This window comes from Psammomys obesus, unplaced genomic scaffold (genome assembly GCF_907164565.1).
Source record: "Psammomys obesus unplaced genomic scaffold, mPsaObe1.curated_primary_1811, whole genome shotgun sequence".
Lineage (NCBI taxonomy): Eukaryota > Metazoa > Chordata > Mammalia > Rodentia > Muridae > Psammomys > Psammomys obesus.
The window spans coordinates 4,089,751-4,115,868 of NW_026585698.1; the positions used below are offsets into that span (position 1 = coordinate 4,089,751).

The 26,118-nt window shown below is 39.2% G+C and overlaps 1 protein-coding gene across 1 annotated transcript in view; it reads left to right on the forward strand.

Annotated features, from left to right (window-relative positions):
• Nucleotides 1–26,118, forward strand: part of Ctnna3 (catenin alpha 3) — a 1,637,506-nt gene that overhangs the window by 1,094,024 nt on the left and 517,364 nt on the right. The window contains exon 10 of the mRNA XM_055598913.1: nt 14,717–14,873. Within this exon, the coding sequence (XP_055454888.1) occupies nt 14,717–14,873 (157 nt within the window). The remainder of the gene's footprint in view (nt 1–14,716; nt 14,874–26,118) is intronic.

The following is a 26,118-nucleotide window of genomic DNA, read 5'->3' on the forward strand; positions in this document are numbered from 1 at the left end:
CTACTATCTGACCCTAGCCTATCAGGTCTTATCAGGACTGTCCATACCCTTTTTCTTTGTGGCCCAGTTAGGCCACCTCACCACGTGGAGGTGATCAAAGAACCAGCCATTGAATCTATGTCAAAGATAGCCCTTGCTTCCCTTACTAGGGTACTCACAAGGAGCATGAGCTGCCCATGGGCTATATCTCAGCAGAAGTCTAGGTTTTCTCCATGTCTTGGTTGATTCATCAATCTCTGCAGGTACCCGTGAGCCCAGAGGTTTTGACTCTGTTGGGCTCCTAGTGGAGATCCTGTCCCCTCCAGGTCTTTATAACTCCCCCTTTTTCAAATAGGTTCCCTGCATTCTGCCCAAAGTTTAACTATGAATCTCACTTCAATACCCTAGTGAGTACAGTCTTTAAGAGGTCCTCTGTGGAAGAATCCTGTCCTGTTCCCTATCTTCTACTGCTTCTGATATCTATCCTGAGTGCCTTTCTGAATGAGAATTAAGCCTCTTCCATAGGGTTTTTCTTGTTGTTTAGCTTCTATTTTTTTTTTGAATTTTATTTTTTTCCTATCAGTTACATTTTATTAACTCTGTATCCCAGCTGTGTCCCGATCCCCCATTCCCTCCCAGTCCCTCCCTCCCTCCCTCATCTCCACCGTGCCCCTTGCCAAGTCCACTGATAGGGGGGACCTCCTCCCCATTCATCTGATCCTGTTTTATCAGGTATCTTCAGGACTGGCTGCAAAGCTCTCCTCTGTGGCTAACAGGACTGCTCCTCCCTTGGGGGGTGGGGAGGCCAAAGAGCCAGTCATTGAGTTCCTGTTAGAAATAGTCCTTGTTCCCCTCACTATGGGAAACCAATTGGTTACTGAGCTACCACAGGCTACATCTGAGCAGAGGTTCTAGGTTATATTCATACATGGTCCTTGGTTGCATGTCAGTCTCAGAAAAGACCCTGTGCCCAGATATATTTGGTCCTTGTAGAGCTCCTATCCTTTCCTCATCAGACTAACTCCCCTTCTTTCTTATGATTCCCTGTACTCTGCCAAAGGTTTGGTCATGAGTCTTTGCTTTGAAAACGCTGCTAGATAGAGTCTTTCAAAGGCACTCAGTAGACTCCTGTCATATGTTCAATGTGCATCCCATCTGTCTTTCTAAACAAGGATTGATAATCTTACCCCATGTCCGCTCTCTTGATTATCTTTTTTAGGTCTATATATTTCATTATGTTTATCATATCTTATAGGTCTATATAAGTGAGTATATACTGTGTTTGTCTTTCTCCTTCTGGGATATTTCACTCAGGATGATCTTTTCTAGATCCCACCATTTGCCTGCAAATTTCATGATTTCCTCCTTTTTGATTGCTGAGTAGTATTCCATTGTGTAAAAATACCACAATTTCTGTACCCATTCCTCCGTTGATGGACATCTGGGCTGTTTCCAGGTTCTGGCTATTACAAATAAAGCTGCTATAAACATGGTTGAGCAAATATCCCTTTTGTGTACTTGAGCAAACTTTGGATATATACCTAGCAGTGGTATAGCTGGGCCTTGAGGAAGCACTATTCCTAATTGTCTTAGAAAGCACCAGATAGATTTCCAGAGTGGTTGTACCAGTTTACATTCCCACCAGCAGTGGAGGAGGGTTCCCCTTTCTCCACAACCTCTCCAGCATGTGTTGTCCCTTGAGTTTTTCATTTTGGCCACTCTGGTTTTGTCTTTTCATGGTGTCCTTGATTTCTTGGATGTTTTGTGTTTGGAACTTTTCTGATTTTATTTTTTCTTTGAGAGATGTGTCAATTTCCGCAAGTGTATCTTCAGCTCCTGAGATTCTTTCTTCCATCTCTTGTATTCTGTTGGTGATGCTTACCTTTGTAGTTCCTGATCTTTTCTCTATGTTCTCCAGCTCCTGGTTTTTCTCTTTTTGTGTTTTCTTTATTTATTTCTAATTCTGTTTTCATGTCTTGCACCATTTCGTTCATCTGTTTGAATGTGGACTCCTGCTTTTCAATGATAGCTTCTATTTTTTTGTCCGTTTCTTCTCTATGTATCACTAATTGTGCCTCTACTTCTTTGGGTATAATTGCCTGTATTTCTATGAGAGCTTTGTTTATTTCTTCTTTATTTGCCTTCATTTGTGTGGACATTTCTTTGAGAGGTTTGTGCATTTCTTCTCTGTTTGCCTCAATTTTTGCGGTCATTTCTCTGAGAGCACGATTTGTTTCCTCTTGGTTAGTCTCGATTTCTTTGGTTATTTCTCTGAGGGCTTTGTTCATTTCATCTTTATGGGCCTCTAATAGCTGGAGAAACATAGTTTTGAGGTCGTTTTCTTGTATATCTAGTGAATTGAAGTGTCCATTGTTTTGTGGGGTTGCTGGTGAGGTCATTATGTTTTGATTTTTGTTGGGAGTGTTCTTACGTCTGCCTCTAGCCATCTGGTTATTTATAATCCTCACTGGTTGTTCCTTGAGATTGTAGTTTGGGCTACTCTTTCTGTTTTCTGGACTGTTTTTTCAGGAAGATGAGAGAGGTTCACTGCTTTGGGAGTGTGCACTGTGTTTTCAGTTTTGCCTAAGTAAGGAATGTGACACTGGTGCTATTCGCGTGCGCTTTTAGCCGGCACAGTGTGCATGTGCGGATTCTCTGACTATTGCAGTGGCCTGCAAGCCACTATTACGCAGTTCTGACTGAGATCCAGGGATTGTTTGCCTGGATTACTCTGGTGGACCCTCAAGGCAGAGGCTTCAATGTTGGGGTCGCTATCCCAAGAATCCCTATGATGCCCACACTAGGGGTGTGGGTGGCAGGGATCTCGTCTGGTTGCTTCTGTGGAGAGGCCCTGGGTCTGGGGCAATCTCTCCCTAGAAGGCTCACTCACTCTCTTGCAGGACCAGTTGGAATGCACAGGGGTTCCCCTTGCTCACTACTCTCTGTTTTGGTCCTGCTGCGGAAGTGCACGGGTAGGCTAACAGTCAGCTCTGTGACACTGTGGCCGCAGGACTTGGGCCCAGATCTCTCTGTCAGAAGTAGCCTAGCGGTAGAATCTATGTTTCCTGATCCCAAGAGAGTACCAGGTAGGGTTGAGTGTCCTCAGATCCAGAGCTTGGGTTTCTCTGCTAGGGGCCGCTGGGTGAGCTGGAGAGAGGGTGCTGTGTCCTTGGCAGGCTGCCTCTCTGTCCTTCTCCTCTGTCCTTCCCCTCTGCTAGGGCAAGCTTATGGAGTTGCTCTCAGGGGAGTGCCAGCAGGGGTTGGGGCTGCTGGCACTCAGTTGGATCCTGAGCCCTGAGCCGGCGTTTCTCTGCCAGGGATGGGGTGGGGCGCCGGTGATAGAACTTGCTCCTAGACCTTATTGCGCTGGACCCAGGATAATCTCAGGACGTGTAGAATGATCACAGTCCCAGATCCCGAGCTGTAGTTTGTTTGCTAGGAGTGGCCAGCAGCACTGGAGTTCCAGCACTGTGAGCCACTGTGCACCTCTTTATCCTTCCCCTCACTGCGGCAGGGTTATGGCGGCATTTGGGGGAGTGCCCGAAAGGATTGGGTTTTCTCAGCCCCGATCTCGGGTTGGGGTACAGACAATGTGGTCTGTGGCAGATTCTGCTGGATGCCTCCTGCCTCCTCCGAAGAGGGAGTAGGGATTTTGAGCTGGGCGCGCAGCAGCTGAAATCAGTGCGCGGTGTGGGAGCTCAATTATGATGGGGCAGGTACCAGTGGTCTGAGAGACCTTCCAGGGAAAGACTGGGTGACCCATGACCAGTCTGGCAACTTTCCTTCCCCGTGGGTTTTTTTTTTTTTTTTTTTTTTTTTTTGCGACTGTGACTCTCAGCCTCAGGCACCCTTGTGCCCACTGATCAGCCTGGGGAAGTGATCAGGACAAGCAGGCTTGCAGCACCAGCCCGGAGACCCAAAGCTCGCGTTAGCCGGGTTCTCTTCCGGGTTCTGGCTGGGCAGCCGAGAGTGGACCCTACCGATTCCCACACTGTGAGAGCCTCCTCTCACCTGGGAAACACGATCTATCGCTGTTGTTTTAGGGTCCAGAGTTCAGTCTCCTGGTCGCTGCACGGAGTGTGTTGTCCCTCTTCTCAGACATGGTGTTCTCCCGGTGCCGCCATCTTGGCCCCTCCCTAGCTTCTATTTTTTTATATAATTTTTTATTTTTTATGTTAATCACAGGTTATTTACTTTGTATCCCAGGCATAGGCTCCTCCCTCATTCCCTTCCAATCCCACCCTCCCTCCCTCATCTCCTCTTTGTCCCTTTCCAAGTCCAGTGATAGGGGAGGTCCTCCTCCATTTCTACCTGACCCTAGTTTATCAGGTATATTCAGGACTGGTGGCAATGTCCTTTTCTGTGGCTTAACAAGAATGCTTCTAACTTGGGGAGGGGGAGGTCAAAGAGCCAGCCACTGAGTTCATGCCAGAGACAGTCCCTGTTGCCCTTACTAGGGTATCCATTTGGATACTGAGCTACCATGGGCTACATCTAAGCAGGGGTTCTAGGTTATATCCATACATGGTACTTGGTTGGAGAAACAGTCTCATAAAAGACCTCTGTGTTCTGATATATTTGGTCTTTGTAGAGCTCCTGTCATCTCCAGGTTATACTAACTCCCCCTTCTTTCATATGATTCCCTGCACTCTGCCAAAGTTTTGGTTATGAGTCTCAGCATCTGCTTTGATACACTGCTGGGTAAAGTCTTTCAGAGGCCCTCTGCAGTAGGCTCCTGTCCTGTTACTTGTTTCCTCCTACATCCAATGTTCATCCCATTTGTCTTTCTAACTGAGGATTGATCATCTCATCCTGGGTCCTCTTTCTTGTTTATCTTCTTTAGGTGTACAGATTTCAGTATGTTTATCCTTTCTTATAGGTCTATATAAGTGAGTATATACTGTGTGTGTCTTTTTGCTCCTGGGATATCTCACTTAGGATGATCCCACTATTTGCTTACAAATTTCATGATTTCCTTGTTTTTAATTGCTAAGTAGTATTCCACTGTTTAAAAGTACCACAATTTCTGTATCCATTCCTTCGTTGATGGACATCTGAGTTGTTTCCAGGTTCTGGCTATTACAAATAAAGCTGCTACAAACATGGTTGAGCAAATGTCCTTGTTGTGTACTTGAGCATCTTTTTGATATATGCCTAGGAGTGCTATAGCCGGATCCTGAGGAAGCACTATTCCTAATTGTCTGAGAAAGCGCCAGATTGAATTCCAAAGTGGTTGTACCAGTTTACATTCCCAACCAGCAGTGGAGGAGGGTTCCCCTTTCTCCACAACTTCTCCAGTATGTGTTGTCACTTGAGGTTTTGATCTTAGCCATTCTGATGGGTGTAAGGTGAAATCTCAGGGTCGTTTTGATTTGCATCTCTCTCATGGGTAAGGATGTTGAACATCTCTTTAAGTGTTTCTCTGCCGTTCTATATTCCTCTACAGATAATTCTCTGTTTAGCTCTGTACCCCATTTTTTAATTGGATTGCTTGATGTATTGCTTATTAACTTCTTGAGTTCTTTATATATTCTGGATATCAGCCTTCTGTCAGATATAGGGTTGGTGAAGATCCTATCCCAATCTATAGGCTCTCTGATGACAGTCCTTTGCTTTAGAGAAGCTTTTCTGTTTCATGAGGTCCCATTTATTGATTGTTGCTCTTAGAGACTGTGCTGTTGGTGTTCTGTTCAGGAAGTTGTCTTCTGTGCCAATAAGCTCTAGGATTTTCCTCACTTTTCTTCCAACTGATTTAGTGTATCTGGTTTTATGTTGAGGTCTTTGATCCACTTAGACTTTATTGTTTAGCTTCTTAATACTATAGATTTTAGTATGTTTATCCTATATTATATGTCTAATATCCACTTATAAGTGAGTGTATATCATGTGTGTCTTTCTGCTTCTGAGTTATCTCACTCAGGGTGATCTTTTCTAGATCCCACCATTTGCCTGCAAATTTCATGATTTCCTTGTTTTTAATTGCTGATTAGTGTTCCATTGTGTAAAAGTACCACAATTTCTGTATCCATTCCTCTGTTGATAGACATCTGGGTTGTTTCCAGCTTCTGGCTGCTATTAATAAAGCTGCTATAAAAATAGTTGAGCAAATGCTTTTGTTGTATGGTTGAGCATCTTTCCGATAAATGCCCAGGAGTGATATAGCTGGATCTTGAAGTAGCACTATTTCTAATTGTCTGAGAAAGCACCAGATTGATTTCTAAAATGGTTGTACAATTTACATTCCCACCAGCAATGGAGGAGGGTTCCCCTTTCTTTACAACCTCTCCAGCATGCCTCATCCATTGAGTTTTTTATCTTAGCCATGCTGATGGGTGTAAGGTGAAATCTCAGGCTTGTTTTGCAGGAACAATCCTCCTTGAACCTTTATGATTCAGAAAATTCTACATATTTCCTTCATTCCAAATCCCCTACCTACTAATCTAATGCACTGAGTAGAACATTATAATAGGTGAAATAATTATGTTGTCTATTTTTTCATTATTAAAAATTATTTCCATTGTCTAACAGTAGAATGTGGATTACTATTTCCAGGTTTTCTCTGCATGAGGAACTTTTTCACTCTTGTTAGTTTTACTTTAGATAAGCTCTTTATAAACTTGTATATTTAAATAAAAACCAATGTTTTCTAATTAGAATATCAATGTGATATTTTAGCCTAATTTTTTTCATCAGTTTTCCGTATTTACATGTTTGTATAAATGGCATCATTTAAATTCCCAAGACATTCTTGTAGTTTCATAATCTGTATCCATAGTTATTCATGAAGTATTTAAATTATGAGTTGTTTTACATAACTAAACTAAATAATTCTGCGAACAAACTATAAAATTAACATTAAAAAAGATTTCTTTTTTGTTGTTTTATGTGTACAAATGTTTGCCTGCATGTACATATGCTTATTATATGCATCCCGATGCCTGCAGAGTGGATAAGATAGCAGTGATTCCCTTGTGCTAGTATTACTGACAGCTGTGAGCTACCCTGTGTGTGCTGGGAGCCAATCCTAGGTTCTTTGCAAGATCATCCATTGCTATTAATTGCTTAACCAACTCTTTATCTACATATGTAACACATTTTAATGGTCCTCATAAATTAGGTCATTAAATTATAAAGAGAGAGACCTTGGAACACATAATTCTAAATGAGATGTCTCCATCAAATCCCTCCACTCACAGCTCAGAAAATCCCAGGGAAGAGGAAGCAGAAGGAGGGTGGAAGCCCAATGCAATGGAGGACATTAGCAGGGAAATAAGGCCCTCTCAGTAAACTGAGCAAAGCTCATACAAAGTCCCAGAGGCCAAAGCAGCAAGCACAGGCCCTGCATGGGTCTGCACCAGGTCCTCTGTATACGTATTATAATTTTAAGTTTAATAACTTCATGAGACTCCTGAACATGTGAACGAGTGGATCTCTGATTCTTGTGCCTTCTCTTGGGGATTTTTTCCTTTTTGCTGTTTTGCCTTATCCAACTTCGAAGTAATGGATTTTGTCTCATCTCATATTTATGTTGTTAAGTTTTGTTGTTAAAAAAAGAATAGATCCCCTGCTCAGATATGGCTGGTTGGCAGCTTAGTGTCCATGTGGATCTCTGAGTGAGGGGATCAAGGACTGCCTCTATCATGAACAAAGTTGACTGTTCTCTGCCTTGTCAGGCCACGGAGGAAGAGGATCCAGGCAGTCCTGATGAGACTTAACAAGCTATGGGCAGATGGCAATAGTGGAGGGAGGGAGGGTGGGACTCGGGGGAGTTGAGGAAGGGGCTTCAGTCGGGATATATAAAGAATAAATTGTGAAGAAAAATATAAAAACAGTCAGTAAATAAAAATGATGTAAAAATAATAGGAAACAAAAATTAAAACCTGAAAAAATAACTTAAGTAGGTCATAAAAGGTACAAAAAGTAACAATTTACCTGAATCCACACAGAATAGATATTAAAGGAAGTAAGTTAAAATGTAGGATTTGACTCAAAATTCCATTTTCATTCATCTGTAACCAGTTTGCTAATAATTATGTCTAATATCACACAGTTCATTTACTATTTCTCTTCAGCCACTTATGTTATTTAATAATTTATATAGCTTTAAAGTTCCCTTCAGTGGTTGGGACACAGCTTGATTACTATGTGTGGCATGGCAACTATTCAAATATTTATTAAAGGACATTAATTTCCCTATTTATTGCATTCTCTGTGATTCACACTGTACTAGGTCATTTTTTTTAAATTTTTTGCTGGCATCGATTATGAAATATAAAATTTTATCCTGATACATAATTTTAAAGAAAGCCATATTTCTTCAGAAAAAAAAATCTTTGCCATTTGTCCTAAAAATAATTTAACCCCTAGAGTATTCTATTTTAGTTTCTTATGTGCACTCAAAGGCAAGGTAAGCCTTGTGACAAGATTTAGTGTGAATAATCCTCTAAGCAGGCTTACCTGCTCATGAGAAAGGAGATTACAAGGTTGAGAGGCCAAAGCAGAACGTTTTGACATTAGTGGTCTGTAGAACTGGAGTCCATGACAAGTCAGCATTCCTCATCACGATCGTCTCCTCTGCCTCTGTGATGCTCTCCTCATTTGACATAGAGCTATGATGACAGATGGCCATGGTGGCAAATATCGTATGTCTTAACTCTGAATGTTAATTTCCAAAAGATGAAGTTCAATGCAAAAGTCGTTTCTAAGCTGAAAAAAAAAAAAGAAGAGTGGGGAAAAACTGCATTAGCAAGGAGAAGCATCTAAGCAACCAATGTAAGAAAACAGAGGATGGGAACCTGATATGATGACATCACTATGGCAGCTAAAATTTTAAACTTGCTATACCAGGGCTAATTCACACAGAAGATGAATTCGGCTCAGTTGCAAGCACTGGTGCCTTTGGAAGTATCATATATCTGGTTACTTTTAATTTCCTCTACTCACCATGACACTGCAGCAGTCAGACCTCTCAGTACATAACTCATCATTTTAATCCGCAAAGTGCTTTTGTTATAGTAACTAAAATTTTAAGGTTACTTGTATCAAAGCCAGTATTGAACTGTCTCTGGAAAAAAATTAAATTACATAGATTTATTTTAACTTTTAAAGTAATTGTTTTATAGGTATTTTGAGTAATTTGGGAGGAAAGGCATCATCTTTGCAAAAGTTTAGCTACTGTAGGTCATCATATCTGGTGCTCTTTTCAGGGATGCGAAGTCACCGTTTTGTAATAAAGACGGCTTGATACATCGATGTAGTAGAAACTGTGTTTGTTTTATAATTTCAGAGGATACAGGGCTTTTTGAAAATTATTATGGTGGTAATAGCAGGGTAGACAGTGTGCAGAGCCTTGATTTCAGGGTTTTCTTTAGGAAAAAACTTATATTTCTAGTGCAAAAAATAACTGATTATCAAATGCTGACAATATCCATGAAAAGACATAGTTGTATAACTTACCTGCTGTACATAACCACACGACTTCTTTCTTTCCCTCCCTCCGTCTTTCATTCTTCCCTTCCCTCCTTCCCTCTCTTCCTTCCTTCATTTTTCTTACTCGTTCGTTCCTTCATTCCTTCCTCATTTCCATTCTTCCCTCCTTCTTCCATTTCTTTCTTTCTCCTTCTGCTTCTTTCTTACTCTTTCTCCCTTTCTCTTCCTTCCTAATAACTTCTGTAATTTTTGGTTTACACCATCTATCACCTCTAATGCAAGACACTTTACATTGCAATATTCTTTTAAAAGCAAAGCTCTCTCATTAGTTTTGAGCGCCCAGAGAATTAGGAGAGATGTGCATTCACCATTTGTGAGCAACACTGGCACAGGGAAGTGATTGGCACCCTTGAAAGTGGCTGGAAACCACTGGATAACCTGAAGTTATCCAGTCATCACACACAGAGAGTATGCTCCCCTCACATCTCCCTTTTGCTGGATCACAAAATACTGTATACAGTGCTCTATTACTTAAATTTAAGAGGAATTTAAAAAAAATCACACATGCTAGCACATAGAGGAAACTGGAAAAAACATATAAATAAAATAAGCCTAGTACAAAAGGAAAAGATAAAGTTTCACCTTTATGAAATAACTGTGATAATATTCAGTGAAATACACACAGTGGAAGGTGTTAGATGTTGGGAGAAGGAAGAAGATATAGTCATTACTTAATGGGTATCTAATTCCTGTTAGGGATGATCTAGTCTGAAGATGGACTTGACAAAACCTCTGCCACAATGTTAGTTTGCTTAATGACATGAAAATTTATGATTATAGACAACTTACAACACAAATTCAAGTTATTTTAATAATACATATATACACACACACTGCTTTTATTATATATATATAATATATAATAAATATATTATATATAAACATATATTTATATATAATAAATATGTAATATTTATTATATATTATAATATATAATATAATATAGAATATATAATATAATATTATATATAATAAAAATATTATATATAATTTAATTTTTTATTATATATATAATAGAAATTATATCTAATAAAAATATATATTTATATATAAATTTTTATATATGTAAATAAATATATATATAATATATATACACACACACACACTGGTTTTATTTCAAAGATAGTAATGTAATATTTCCTTGAGTATGTTTAGTTACAAGAATTAGCAACATTAATGCCACCATAAATTTATATATTTGTAGGAAATATAGTCTAGGATACAGGTTCAGAGAATGAACTCCATCTAGGGCAGAGAGATAATGTTTCCTTAATTGGAGGGTCATTTGAAGTGGTGATGATTACATCTCTTATGTTGTGGTGTTAATATTCGATTTTTAATCGATATGATATCAAGTGTCTGGAACAGTAATGGGCTTTGGATGCTAACATCTGTCTTGGCCATCATCATCATCAACAACAACAACAACCTCATCACCATAATCATGTGTACTTTTTGTGCAGCTTTATCCCCAGATTGGATGCTCTCAAAGCCAACAAACCCCCATTTGTTGTAATTGTTTTTTGAGTGTGATTTCTTCTCTTGGAAAGTTTGAATCTGTGAATATTTTCTCAGTCTTCCTCTTGTATCCACACACCCAATTTCTTTCTTGTAATGACTTTGGCCTGTTGTAAATTATTTTGTGGCTTTATTTTCATCATCCCATCTAGTTCTAGTTCAGATTTTACTGAATGATTTCTTTATGTATATATTTTTGGTATCTTAAGGAAGATCCAGGAGCAAAGTATAAGAATAGTTATGTTAAAGAGGGAGTCAGAAAGAGCCTAAGAGCTAGAGTATCAAGGGGTTTCCTTTAGGATTGTGTCTCCTAATAACATCAAAAGACACAGCCAAAAACTTTCTCCAACGTGACTGCCTAAACATGAGCTAAACAAGGATGACACCAATATATATACCAAAATGGAAAAGGAAAAGACCATGAGGCCCCAACTCTACACAACTATAGGCAAACACTATATGGACTAAGTAGTTTATGTTTAAGAATCTCTCTCTCTCTTTTTTTTTTGTGTGTGTATACATACATATATATGTATGTATGTATGTAAATATATATATTTATATATAAATTTATATATATGTAAATAAAATATACACATATGTATGTACCAAAATTAGTTTTAAAAAAAGAAGGCATGAATTTGAAAGAGAGTGTGAAAAGGTATTTAGGAGGGTTAGGAGGGATGATAGGGAAAGGAAAATGTAACTATTATTATAATACCAAAATTCTTTTAAAAAATCACATGTGACTTGATAGCGAAAGGAGGGTTAATGAGGTGAGGGATGGAAAGGAAATGGTTAATTAGGAGCTGGGGAGAAACAACAACAAAGAGCAGTTGCACAGTGGGATAACTGCTCTTTGCCTTATAGACAGGGATGGTTTTAAGCACAAAGAAAAGAGGAAAAAAAATTGGCTTGTTTGGGGAGAAGAGCGGTGTGTAGTGACATTTCCTCTCATCTTTCCAAGTGAAGATTGTTTCACCTTCTGAGCTGGGAAAGGTGAAGGAATGACTCTGATGTGATAATCAGAGCAAAATCACAGAGCTACCATTTGTGTTCTACGACCAGGACACTGAGCTGCAGAGGGTAGTGGGCTATATACTGTAATGAAGAGGCTTGGCGGAGGCTAGCCTACGCTGTAAGGGAACTTTTATCAGGATATAAAAACAGTCTAGTGAAAATATAAGACTATGCATTTTAAGACACCCTTAAATGCTAACTGCCTGACCAGGTAATTGCCAGGGTGGTTCCAATACATACACATCACAGTCGTGATATAAAGAAAAAAAAAAAAGTCACAGAAAGCAAGAAAATAAAATTCATTTAAAATTTTAGCTAAATGTGAAAAAGACTGGAGAATGGTCATTTTTGTGTGTGTCAAGTCTGTAGAGTAAAGTGCCAGAAATGCACCTCAGGAGAAATACTTTTCTGTCTTCAAGAGGGTTAGTACATCTTCCAAATTGTGTCTGCTTTTAGATTTAAGCTGAATATCAGCAGTCAAGCAGGATAAAGCTTTCTCATAGAGTACAGCGTTGAATCAGATAAATTGGATCAGCGGCTGAACAGAAAATGTTCTCGCAAAATATCACCTGTCATGCATTCATGGCTCCACCACCCCGCCCCACCCCCGCAGTTCTGCATGGCGCTTTAAAGGGAGGCCTGGCTGGGAAGCCATAATTTCAGCCCAGACACGTGTGCACACAGTCGGCTAAACACCAGACACTGGAGCTTTTGCAGTGTACACAGAGGTGCGTGGTAAGTTAACAGGTTAATAAAACGCTAAACCCGAAGTCAAGGGGCACCTCACCGGAGCTACAGCCAAAGTCACAGCACATTTCCTTAAAGTTTAATGTGCCCCTCTTTCACAAGCAAAGAAATAAGAGACTACCAACATAATGTTTTTAAGCAAGTGAATTCAGCCTTCTACCTGTAATACTCTATTGAAAGAATTTTAGCAACGTGTAGGCGTTAGCTTGCTGAATGGAAAGGGTGCTTTTAGAAGCAGTCATTACAGCTGGTGAATCCAAATACCTAAAAGCGTTTTTGTTTGTTTGTTTAGACAAGCTGTCCTCCAACTCATTTCGTGCAGAGGATGGCCATGAGAGTTTGATCTCTTTGCCTCCGCCTCATGTGTCAGCGCGTCTGGTGTATGTATGCTCGCAAGAGAAACCAGGTCTTTGTGCTCGCTAAGTGTTCTTGGGGCAGCTCGGCTGCTAACATAAAACACTCCGACAATGAGCAACTAACCAGAGAAAGGGGTTTATTCTGCTTGCAATTCCAGGTCACAGTTTATCATAGCCCAGTAGTCACATTGGCTCAAAGCAAATAAATCACATCGTATCCACAGCCAACAGCTGAGAAAAACAGATGCACCCTGGTCTGCCTTATGCTCAACTAGCTTTCTTTATTCTGATACAAACAGGTTTTCCTGCTCAAGGATCGGGCCTGCCCTCAGTGGGCGTGGTCTTCCTGTATCAATTAGCTTCATTATGGTACTCTTTTACGGAATATCCATAAGCTGATCCAACGTAGATAATCTTCCACTGAGACTCTCTTTCTGAATGATCCCAGAGTATGTTAGACTGACCATTAAAGCTATCATTACACTGAGCAGTTCCTTCACCAGCTTAGCTATTTCGCGGCTCCTCCAAAGAGTCCTATTATTCCTCATGATTCCTGCTTCTCTTAAACCGCAGAATTTTGGGGAGGATCTTCATCACGTGGCCCTTTAACACCTTGGGTTTCTACCTCGTTCCCCAGGAGAGATTTTTTCCCCCCATCAAATCACCTTCCCTATTTCCGGTTGGTCTTAGCCCTACACCTTATGTGTTGTGCTTTCCAAAGGTCTTTCATTTCGCATCATATATACATATTTAATTCCAACACTATACCCATATTATATCTACTGAACACTCTCCAAGAGGCATGGCAGGTTTAGGATTTATCTTGCTGTTTCTTCAAAACAAACACACAAACGAAATTACCACTTTCCCTAACTAACTGCTGCTGATTTTTCTTGTATTGTATTCTTCCGGATATCTTTCTTCATGAAGCAGCAAACCCTTTCCACGCAGGGACACCTTTGGAGGTAGCTCCCACATTACCCCGTATTGGTTGTAGTCTTTGTTTTTAAGTGCTGTGTGCTATTTAAAATCCCAGCCTATCACTCTTCTAGCACTACAGGCCAGCTTCAGAAAAGCACTTGCTGTAACAAGTTCAAGAGTGACCATCAGTGTTGGACAGTGAGAGTGAGAATATCACCTCCTCCAACTAATTCATGAGCAAAGTGATATAGTATCCAGTGGAAGGAAAGCGGTCAAGTGATGACACTAGAATATACATTTTGTTGAACTTTTAAGAACAAATGGCTGAAATAATACTTGGTTTCAATATAATGTTAACTAGTGAAAGGATGTCACTCTTCTTCCAAGGTGAAAATCTAGGTTGTGCCTTCAAGTTTATTTTCAATGAAAGGAAGCAAGATGGAAGATGGCATGAGTGAACAAAGCCAAAAAACCTGGGCCCAGGGAGAACTGCAGAGACGGATGCATCAACCAAAGACCATACATAGAGAGAACCTAGAAATTATACATCTACCGTTCACCCAGTTGTTAAGGATATTCAATTTAATAATACAAACAGGAAAAAAAGAAAGACTATCTGCCATCTGAACACTGGCTGCTATTTTCAAAAGAAAATAACAATGCAAACCTCACCTATGTCTTTACAGATCATAAATGCTGCACTTGCCTTGGCATCAAGACCCAAGAGCAAAGTAGTCAAAAACACCATGGAAATATACAAGCGCACTTGGGAACATTACCTACATGTTCTCACTGAAGCTGTGGATGACATCACCAGCATTGATGACTTCCTGGCTGTGTCTGGTAAACTTTTTCTTTTTTTACTCCATACACCTACTGTTGTCAATATTTCTTTTAAGTTTATCTGTGTAAGTATGTTCATGTGTGCCAGCACCTGCTATGGTACATACGTGAAGATCAGAAGATTGCTTTCCCTTTTCTCCTTGCACCATTTGACTTCTTAGAATCAAACTAAGATCTTGAGGCTTGGTGGAATGTGCAGTCTTGCACTGTGCCACCACGTCAGCTACGTGACGCAATAGGTTAAGAGTGATTATAAGTAACTTGTACCATATAAACTGTCCTTTATTCTTGAGGGTCTGGAGATGGAGTAGGTGTGAGCTCTAGAGGGACAAGTGTGCTTGGTGGTCCATCTGCTATTATGAGTCTCATTGCTGGCAGTATATTTCCATTTTCTCAACTGTCTTTGTGTCTTTAAAAGTTACTTCTCTAGATTATGATGGGAAGTAGAGTTGGACGTTTTAGGCTTTCCCTGTCTTTAATAAAGTCACATGCCTCAATATACTTAATATATATATATATTTTTTTCCTGTATTTGATTTTCAACTAATACTATCTTCACTCAGAAAAACACACATAACACACATGAGCTAGTTAAATAGATGATAGATAGAAATATATAATATGGCATCTCAGCTTCCAGTAATGGCATTTGGTCTTTCTAATTTAAAGAATCTGATAAACACTCTACACTTCTAGCTATGTCACAGAGAGCAACAGATGGGTTTCAGACTTCATGGGAAGCACAGAAGACTCTCTCAAGCAAGCTAGGATGGGATTCCATCAGAGTGGACACAGGATCACAAAGACTCTCCTTGGAAATGTGACTTGGGTTTTCATCATTCTGTTGTCAGAGCAAACAGATAAATGTTGTTCATCATTTTTATTACCTATTTAAAGTAAACGATATGTTTCCTTATTTCTGTTTTTATGAAAGGACAGTCTTAGAATATGGTTCCATACATTTATAATAGCATACACATTCGCATGGATCCCTAATAGCAGTTTATTAAGGTCTTCTGATGGGATATAGCCTACTCTGATTAATTTGTTACTTTCACATGTGCCCACTGAGCCGTTCTAAGAAATGTATTTTAATGTTTCATTAATGATAATATTGTATTCTAATTACTTTAAATAACTTGATTTTTATTGAATTAAAAGCTTGAAAATTTAGAAAATGTATTTCAGAAAAGATAAATGGCCCCAAATCTGGCTGATGCAACTAACTCTTGATCTTTTCTGTTCAGCACTTTTATTATCATAATTGTAATTTAAATTTTTTTGTGACACACAAAGATATATGTATATACAGCCATATACATATATATTATTCATTATAGAACAGAACTTTGTTCCTTGCCCTTTTTAAACCAATCAACAAAAAAGGAATTTTTTCATGATTAGTTCACAATGGTGACATAATTAAGTGACTTGGGACCAGCCCATAATGCTAGCGCCAGTCTGTAGCATTTGCTGACTTTTATAGTTGAAGTACTCTTACATGGACACTAGTGCGCTGTCACTGAGCTGAGTTAATAAATGCATAACAGGTGATATTATCAGCAGTTATACACAGCATCCAGCAAGTCCCTGGGCTCAGTCCTCCTCATAATTCAACTGTTGTGGTTAGTCACTTATATAAACAAACTGAGAATTTCATTAGCAAAAAGAGCACAGAGGAGGAAGGTGAGTAGTTGTTGAACAGATGAGCAAAGTTTGTTCAAAACAGCGTGACATTTCTACGGATGTGTCATGTTCTGGTCTTTGTGAGTTTGTATGTGTGGATTTCATCTGGGCTTTAATGATTCTTCTTCTGGCATGAAACTTTTTCAGTGTATGTTCCCGTGCATGATTGTTCCTTTCTCAGGATATCCCTAGTCAAGTTGGGGGAAAAGAACATACCCTGCCGCACACTTCATTTTAGTATCAGGCTAGAAATCAGAAGTAAAAGATCTTGGGTTAAGTGATAGATAGACCTGTGCTTTCAGGTGGCCAATTGTGGTTCATGAAGCTTAAATGTGAAGTCACTCTCAAGCTGGGTATTTTCAGATACCCAGATTGATTTCTGGTTATTGACAGATTTCTTAGAATTTGCTGGTATGTTCAACAGTGAAAGACTGTCTCTAACGCTATTTTAAGATATATGTTTATATTCAGGCTCTAATTCATCTACATATAAAGTAGGTCAAATAATGAACAGTCCCTAAAGGATTTGAGTTGTGAATCACCCAGTGAAAATCAGACTTCTAAATTTTCTTTTAATTAATTAATTAGGTTTTTGAGACAGGATTTCTCTGTGTAGCCTTGGCTGTTCTGGACTTGTATTATAGACCAGGCTGGCCTTGAACTCACAGAGATACTTCTGCCTCTGCCTCCCAAAGTTCTGGGATCATAGGCATGCACCACCATACCAGGCTCAGGCTTCTAGATTTTGAGAGAATTTTTGTAAATTCCTCCAGAATATCATGGATATTCTGGACATCAAGGATGAGAGGAAAAAGAAATTGATAAACTTTTTGTTACTAGACTGTCCTGTCATCTAAAAATTTTAACAGTAGTTATCCATGTAATAGAAAAATTGTGGGAGGATAATTATAAGAATCCCAAGACAAGGTGATCATAAGTAAGAGGAGTCACAAGAGGATTGCAAAGAACCTGAGGATCCCTTACTCCCATGTCCATACCACCCTTAATAATTACAATTTTATTTATATGCAGTGCTAATATTTCAGATCAAGTCTCCATCCCTTACATGTCCTTGGAGGCTCAAACTATGCATTTACTAAATAGGATATATTTCCTTTTAAAATCTTGTGTCGACATTCATTTGTCAGTGTCTGTATGTTATCCTTTTGTCAAATGTGTTAAGTTCTGGAATTAATGGTTTGAAAAAACTTCATACCATGAAAAGTAACATTTCTCATTAATCATCACAAGACCCTGTGACCCTGACACAGCAACACAAAGATAACTCGGCTCTGTCACCAAAACTGCGCTAAAGCTAGCCTTTTTGTTTATGGTATCATTATCATCATGACCTTTGGCTTCTACAAAGTTGTAATCTACATCATCTGACAAAGAAAAATTAAAATAAATAGATTTCTATGGTTCTTCATAAACTAATGCCAAATAATGACATGTTAGCTAAATCAAAATGTTGACTTAGGTGCATATAAAACACTACTAAATCTGAATGTGGTATTTGTGAGGTAGGCATTATGGTAGAAGATCTTAGTTAGGGTTTCTGTTGCTGTGAAGAGATTCCACAACCATAAGAGCTCTTATAAAGGAAAAGATTTAATTGGGGCTGCCTTATAGTTCAGAGGCTTAGTGATATGGTTCACTGTCATTATGGGTGGAAGCATGGCAGAATGCAGGCAGACATAGTGCTGGACAGGTAGCTGAAAGTTCTGCATCCAGACCACAGGAAGAGAGTACCACACTTGGCCTGGCTAGAGCATCTGAGACCTGGACCCCACACACAGTGATGTACTTCCTTCAACAATACCACAAGTAACCCAACAAGGTCATGCCTCCTAATAGTGTCGCTCCCTACCAGCCTATGGGAGCCACTTTCTTTCAAATTACACACACACACACACACACTGAATTTTTGTTTAATTTATATCCAAGTGAAACTTCTGTTGGTTAAAGGCATTAAATACTTCAATATAGATATCTCCTTTAAAATATTTGTGATGTTTAAAGTCATAATCTATAAAGCTTTAAATGGGCTATCTGTATCCTACACCTCCCCATCCAAGATCAGGAAACATTGCCAAAGACTGGGCAGAAGGACTCAATGATCCAGATGACTACCAGTACCTTCTGGACACTGCAGGATGTTTGTACCTATTAACTACAGAGGCTTTGACAGTATCCACAAGGCTTATGTAACATCATTCCAGGCAAAAGTCTCACATTTCTAACCCTAACATACATTTCTAACCCTAGCTAAATACCTATTGGCTTGATAGCTAGAGAGAGAGAGAGAGAGAGAGAGAGAGAGAGAGAGAGAGAGAGAAAGTCAATATTCTTTTTTATTTTTATTATTAGTTACATTTTATTGACTCTGTATCTCAGCTGTATCCTGCTCCCTCATTCCCTCCCAATTCCACCCTCCCTCCCTCCCTCATCTCCTCCCTGCCCTTTTCCAAGTCCACTGATAGGGGAGGACCTCCTCCCCTTTCATCCGACCCTGTTTTATCAGGTATATTCAGGACTGGCTTTAATATGTGTTCCTCTAGTAGAAAAATTATAGTTTGGTTGATGGCTACAGATCCAAGACCATTTGGGAACCATGAGTTTGACTTGATGGGTTTTTAAAAATTGAGAACACAAAGCTGCATGAATAGGAAAGGGGTTGTGAATAGAGAGGAGTTGGGGAAGAATAAAATATGGACAATCCTCATATATACATAAATGATCAAAGCTAAATATAAATACATGTTGGTAAAAGTGAGTTGATGTTTACTGTGTATAAGGCAATCTTCTATATAACAAAAAGGGAAAGGAAAACCACAACACTCTTATTTCAGGAACCCACAATCTAATATACAGATTCTCTTCTTTCTTAATGCCGCAGCCCCCTCCCTCACCTCTTCTAAAAGTGTCATAATTATTGAAAAAACACATGCATAATTAATGCTGTTGCAATGTCAGGATATTTGAGGAACTGTTTAAAAGTAAGCTGCTTAAGTGAATGTTAAAATGAATCTTGAAATACTGGAAAACACACCAAAAAAAGAGAGAACCTATAAAGGGACCTGTTTGGTTTGAGGGACATGAGTCAGATGATTTATCTGTATACTTAAAGTCTTGAACTTAAAAAAAAATTCTGTCACTTTATCATTTTCCTTCCCTTTCTTAATCCTTCCATATACCCCTTCTTTCTCTCTTCCAAATCTGTAGCCTCTCTTTTTGTTAGTTGTTATTGTACGAAGATATATATTCTTAAATACGTGAGTACAGCCTGCTCAATAATCTGTCGGTTAATTTTTGCATGTTTTCAGGGTTGAATGTTTTTCATTGGAAAACTAATTGGTATATTCTTTCCTAGGGAAGATTCTTTCTTCCACTCTCAACATTTCTTTATTTCCTATAGCTCTTTGTATAGGGTTGAGGCTTCATAGGCTTTCCCTCATCCACTTTGACATGTTTACTGTTATTGTCTATACCTAGCTTGTATTTAGGCAGTCATATTCTTGAGAATTTATGGGTCCATAAATTTACTGACTTTACTTGGTAGTGCAATCTTACAGCAAACTTCCTGATTTTCTGGATGTAAGGACCATTCTTCCTCATCTTCCTAAATGTTCCCTGAGCTTTAGGTGCGGAGTTGTTTCTCCATAACTCTGCATTTTGTTTGGTTGTGGTTTTCTGTAGTAGTCTCTAACTACTGAAAAAAGAAGTTTCTTGCATACAAATGGATGGAACTAGAAAGTATCATTCTGAGTGAGGTAACACAGACCCAGAAACATACACATGTTGTGTACTCACTTATAATCGTGTATTAGCCATATAAGGCAGGATAACCATACTCCAATTCACAAACCCAAAGAAGCTAAGTAGCAAGGAGGGTCCAAGGGAGAAAGTGTGAATCTCACTCAGAAGAGGAAATAAAGTAGACATCAGAAGTGGGTGAACAAGAGAGAGGAACAAGGGTGGGAGTCAGGTGTGGGGAGAGCATGGTTGGGAGGTAAGAGGGTTGGGAGAGAGAAGAGAAAAGGATGAGGAAACATCTCTGGGACAAACTGGAGACCTCCAAAAGGGTAGGCTCCTGGGAGGATATGGAGGTGACTCTAGCTGAGACTCCTAGCAACAGAGGATATGAAGATTGAAATCACCACCTCCTATAGCCAGGCAGGACTTCCAGTGGAAGAAGGGAGACAGCAACCTAATCACCAAACCTTTGTCCCCAAACTTACCCTGCTTACAAGATTTCTTGGAATAAAGATGGAGTATAGATTGAGGGAATGGCCAACCAATGACTGGCCCAACTGGAGACCCACCCCAGGGGAGAGAGCCTACCCCTGACACTATTGATGATACTCTGTTATGACTGCAGACTAGAGCCTACCATAACTGTCCTCTGAGAGGCTCCACCTAACAGCAGATAGAAACAGATGCTAAGACTCACAGCCAAACATTAGGTAGAGGTCAGTACTCTTGTGGAAGAGTTGGGGGAACGATAGAGGGACCAGAGGGGGTAAGAATTCCACAAGTAGATCAACAGAGACAACTAACCTAGGCCCTTGGGGACTCACAGAGACTGAAACAACCAAAGAACATACATGGACTGGACCTTACCCCTCCCCCACAGACACATATGTAGCTAAACTGTCAGCTTGTTCTTCATGTAGGTCCCCTAGTCGGGGCTATCTCTGACATGGACGCAGTTGCATGCTTTTGTACCATGTTTCCCTAGCTCAGCTGCCTTGTTTGGCCTGATGTGACTTGATGTGTTAGCATGAGTTCAAAGGGTGGCTCCCTTCTTCTGAGCAGAAGGGGAAGGGGAAGGGAGGGAAGATGGAGGGAAGGAAAAAAGGAGGGAGGGTCCTGGGATTGGGGGGTAAAATGAACAAATAAAAAAATACTATGCTTCATACTGTTTACAGACAAAATATATCATATATTTCATATATTTAGCATTTTTAATTCATCAATCTGTAATCATTAATACTTTCATAGAACATATTTGTATATTTCATTCCCTTAACAATTTTCTCTCTTAAATTTACAAAGTATATGAGTAGACTGAAAATTACAAGTAAAAAAAAAAAAACCCTAGAAATTAAAAAGAAGAAAAAAGAAGTTTCCTCGAAGTTTGAATACTACATTTATCTGTGGGTAGAAGGACAAATATTTAGAACTTATTTTAGGGATTTTGCTAATTTAGTAAATTGGTCATTGTTGGAGGTCCATCTCCAAGATCCATGACTTCATTAGCTTGTATATTTGGCTAGTTTTCTAAAACCAGGTGTAATTTCCCTTTTGTTCTAATTAAAAAGTGGTTGGTTCCAGCCAAGGAATACGTATCACTGCTGCACCCTTAGGCTAGCAATTTCATGCTGGGCTTGTTGTGTTTCACATGCCTCATAACGAACTGGGACTGTTTGCTGCTTCCCTCCTCTGATTTCTCAATGAAAAATTGGATATACCATGAGGTCCATACCCAGAAAAACTAACCACCATAGTTCAGAGACAAAGGAAAACTTTCCAGAAAGCAAACAACATGAAAAAATTAGCCAATAAACCAACCCTGAAGAAAATACAGGAAGTAGTAAACTGAGCTAAAGAGAGTAATCAATATACCCATGAGATAGTTGAACTCTTGAAAGAAAACAACAACAACAACAAAAGAAAAACAACACCTAAACTTTTTAAATAGCATTGTGTAGTGTATCAGTTTTAGGATACCAAATTCAGAAGTCAAGGCGATTTCTGTAGAAAATGGTGATGTCTTGCTAAACATGGTTCTTAGAATCAGATGTATAATATACATATAACGTACCAAAATATATAGTCTTATATAAGCTAAGCAAGAAGAAGGACCCTAGGGAAGGTGCTCAGTCCTCATTCAGAAGGACAAACAGGAAAGATATCGAAAGTGGGAGAAGACAAGGAACAGACAGGAGCCTAAAGCAGAGGACGTCTGAAAGACTCGACTGATCTTGGCAGATGCTGAGACTTATAGCCATATTTTGGGCAGAGTGAAGGGAATCTAATGGAAGAAGGGGGAAATAGAAAGACCTGGAGGAAACAGAAGCTCCACAAGGAGACCAACAGAGCCAAAAAAATCTGGGCCCACGTGGCCCTGCAGAAACTGATACCCCAACCAAGGACCTAAAGCCCCTGCCCAGATGTAGCCCCAGTCTCAAAGTGGGATTCCTAGTAAGGAAAGCAGGGGCTATCTCTGGTATTAACTCAGTGGCTGGCTCTTTGATCACCTCACCCTGGGGGGTGCAGCCTTGCCTGGCCACAGAGGAAGATAATGCAGCCAGTCTTAATGAGACCTGATAGACTAGGGTCAGATAGAAGGGGAGGAGGAGGGAGGGAGGGTGGAACTGGGAGGAGAAAAGGAAGGGGTCCACAGCCAGGATACAAAGTGAATAAATTGCAATAATAAACAAATAAATAATTAAAAATGAAAGAGAAACAACCCAATATAACACATGATAGCAAACATTTCACAGAAGATGTTTTATACACCTTGTTTTTTTCTACTGCTATGTCTAAAAAATTTAAAACTTGACTAGCACATAAAAATACAGTAATCAGAAGCTGAAGGTCACTTACCTGAAGGAATCCTATCTTAGGTTAAATAACTTGGCAGCTTAGTTGGGCTTTATTGCTGAGAAGAGACACCATGGCCATGACAACTCTTATAAAGGAAAATATTTGATTAGGATTGGCTTATAGTTTCAGAGGTTTAACGAGCAGCATGACAGTACGCAGGCAGACTTGATGCTGTAAAATTATCTGAGCGTTCTACATCTTGATCCATACACAGCAGAAGGAGACAGCCACACTAGGCCTATACCTTAAGCATATGAGACCACAAAGCCTGCCTCCACAGTGACACACTTTCTCCAACAAAACCACACCCATTCCAATAGAGCCACACTCACTCCAACAAAGCCATACTTTCTAGCAGTGCTGGTCTCTATGGAACAAACATTCAAACACATGAATCGATGGGGTCACCCTTATTCAAACCACTGCACCAACTCTTCATATACTAGGAATAGAAACTCTTCTTTATCAAAGTCCTGAGCTGATGTACAGCAAGGATCCTATATGCTAGTCTCTACAGTCAAGGAACAGCCTTATCATGGCTAGTTTTGCTTTTCCTGATCTCTGAGCTAATATTTTCATGAGGTCACATTTCATTCTTCAACCTTTTCAGAACTGTATGTGCAAATTTATCTAACTATCTGTATAAGGAATGGGACAAAGCCTGTATTAAAAAATGATGGACTAGGCTCCCCAAATGTCATCCATTATCCCTTTATTGCTAATTATGTTTTGAATTACTACCTGTACTTACATGACTGAAAAGAACCTCAGCATGTAACTGGAATTTCTCACGCATAATTCCATGTACTAAAAGTCAAGTTCACTTAAGACGCTCTCACTGGAATGAACAATTCAGATATGACAAGACTGTAGGTAGGGTGTTATGCCCCTATCTGAAGACAGCTACAGTTGGAAGTCCTTTTTTGCCTTTGTCAAAATCAGTTTGATGAACATTTTCCCTGTCACTTTAAGGCAGAGTGGGAACAATCATCAACAGTATTAAGTGCGCTAAGGATTTGATTTAAGTCTTGTATAACAATATGACAGAAGGTTTCCCTGTTCTTCAGAATACCAGCTTTCTGCTTACAAAATCTATGCATGATGAACTACATTTATTTATTTATTTTTTTTTTTTGTAAAATATTTCCTTGAAGATGTCTCATTAACTATGCATACCTTATTAATAAATTATATGAAGCACGCCAACTAGTTAGTTATATTAACAAAGGGCTTCCACTAAACAAAATGAAAATCAGCCTTACACTTTCATTTTTATTAAGTGATGTCCGGATGTTGTCTCAGTTCTATCATTTGTATCATGAAGCACATAATTTAATCAGTGTAACTTTCATGATGAAAGGATTTATAAGGGGAATCCAAAAAGACAATTGAAGAGCAGAAGGCAAGGCTCTTTTTGCCAAAAAACAAAAGCAAAAACAAAACAAAACCAACAACAACAAAACACCTCAATTCAGCCAGTCTAGGACATTTTTCCTAGTCATTGAGCTACAACTGAAGGTAAGTGACAGCAAGACAGTCTTTACGTACTCTTTTTTTTTTTTTCCAAAAGTCCTCCCAGGAGCTACAATGCAGAATCCCTCTCATTCCTCACAAGAGTGCGTATGCACACAGTCCGAAAAACACAAAATTGTGCTTGCAAGTAACATTTGACATAGAGTTAGGGATTTTGAGAGATTCTTGCGGATTTGTGAAAGTGAGCTATATTTGTTTATTTTGTGTGTGTTTGTACACCAGAGGACAGCTTACCCTTTTCAGTGGTGATTCTCTCCTCCTGCCACGTGAGTCAGGGATTAAACTCAGGTTTAAACTCAGGCTTGGCACCAGGTACTTTTACCTACTGAGCCAGCTTGACAACCAAATTCGTGGAGAACTGTAGCCGGTTAAACCGCTGTTTACAGACTGACTCAAGAATCCATGTCATGAAAATTCCACAATGTACTTCAAAAGTGAAGCTAAAAAGTGCGTGTTTTCAAGAGTTCAGTTTGCAGCAGCAGAGCGTGATGGTGGTCGCTGGGGCACTGGAAGATGGAGATAGTGCAATGGTGGTTAAAGAATACAGAATTTCAGTCGCAAGAAAGATCAAGAGATCTATTATAGAAAGATGGCGACTAAGTTATTAGCAATGCTTTGCGTGGTTTTAAATTGCTGATAGTGAGATTGTAGCATTGCAAGTCTGACATCAATTAAGATTTATTTAGTCTTCGAAGAGGACGAGTATAGAGAAAAGTCAATTTGGAAGGGTTTGAGTATATTTAGGATTGAATGTCCTACCACTTGCATCATACATATGATACTTTAGAAATAAAAAAGGTATCTCTCACTTTTTAAATGGCCTACTTCAACATGTTAACAACTAGGTCATTTCTTCCTTTGATATTTATTAATAAATATTTGGTGAGGTCCTATAAGGCAATAGGCGGTTTTAAGTTCCTAGAAATATAACAGTTAATAGAACAGACAGAAGTCTCTCTGTACTATTAGATATTATATTAAGATGAATGAGTTTAAATTGCCTTGAACAGTATCCAAGACATATACTTGCAGGCCTTTGTTAAAACGCTAGCTAGGTAATAACTGGACAATCTTTCTTTTTATTTGCCTTTGAGATAAAATTTAGAAAACTTTTTTTCATAGTTGGACAGTTCAATGCTTGATAATATGCTTTTGGGTTGCTTTTAATAAGTTTTCTCTTATATTCTATGTTTTATCATATTCTCTATTATGTGGAATTGCAAACATACCTGGATAGAGAGCTTTGTTCTTTTTACAAAGAAAAAAAGCATGCAGTCTCTTGACCTGGGAAGAGATTTTGTCCACCCACGTGACTGCTACACTCCAGTTAACCAAAATATTGAAGTATTACCTTGGGAGCTATGTCAGATGTCACACTTGGACATGTTTGGTGATCAGGGATGACTTTACCTCA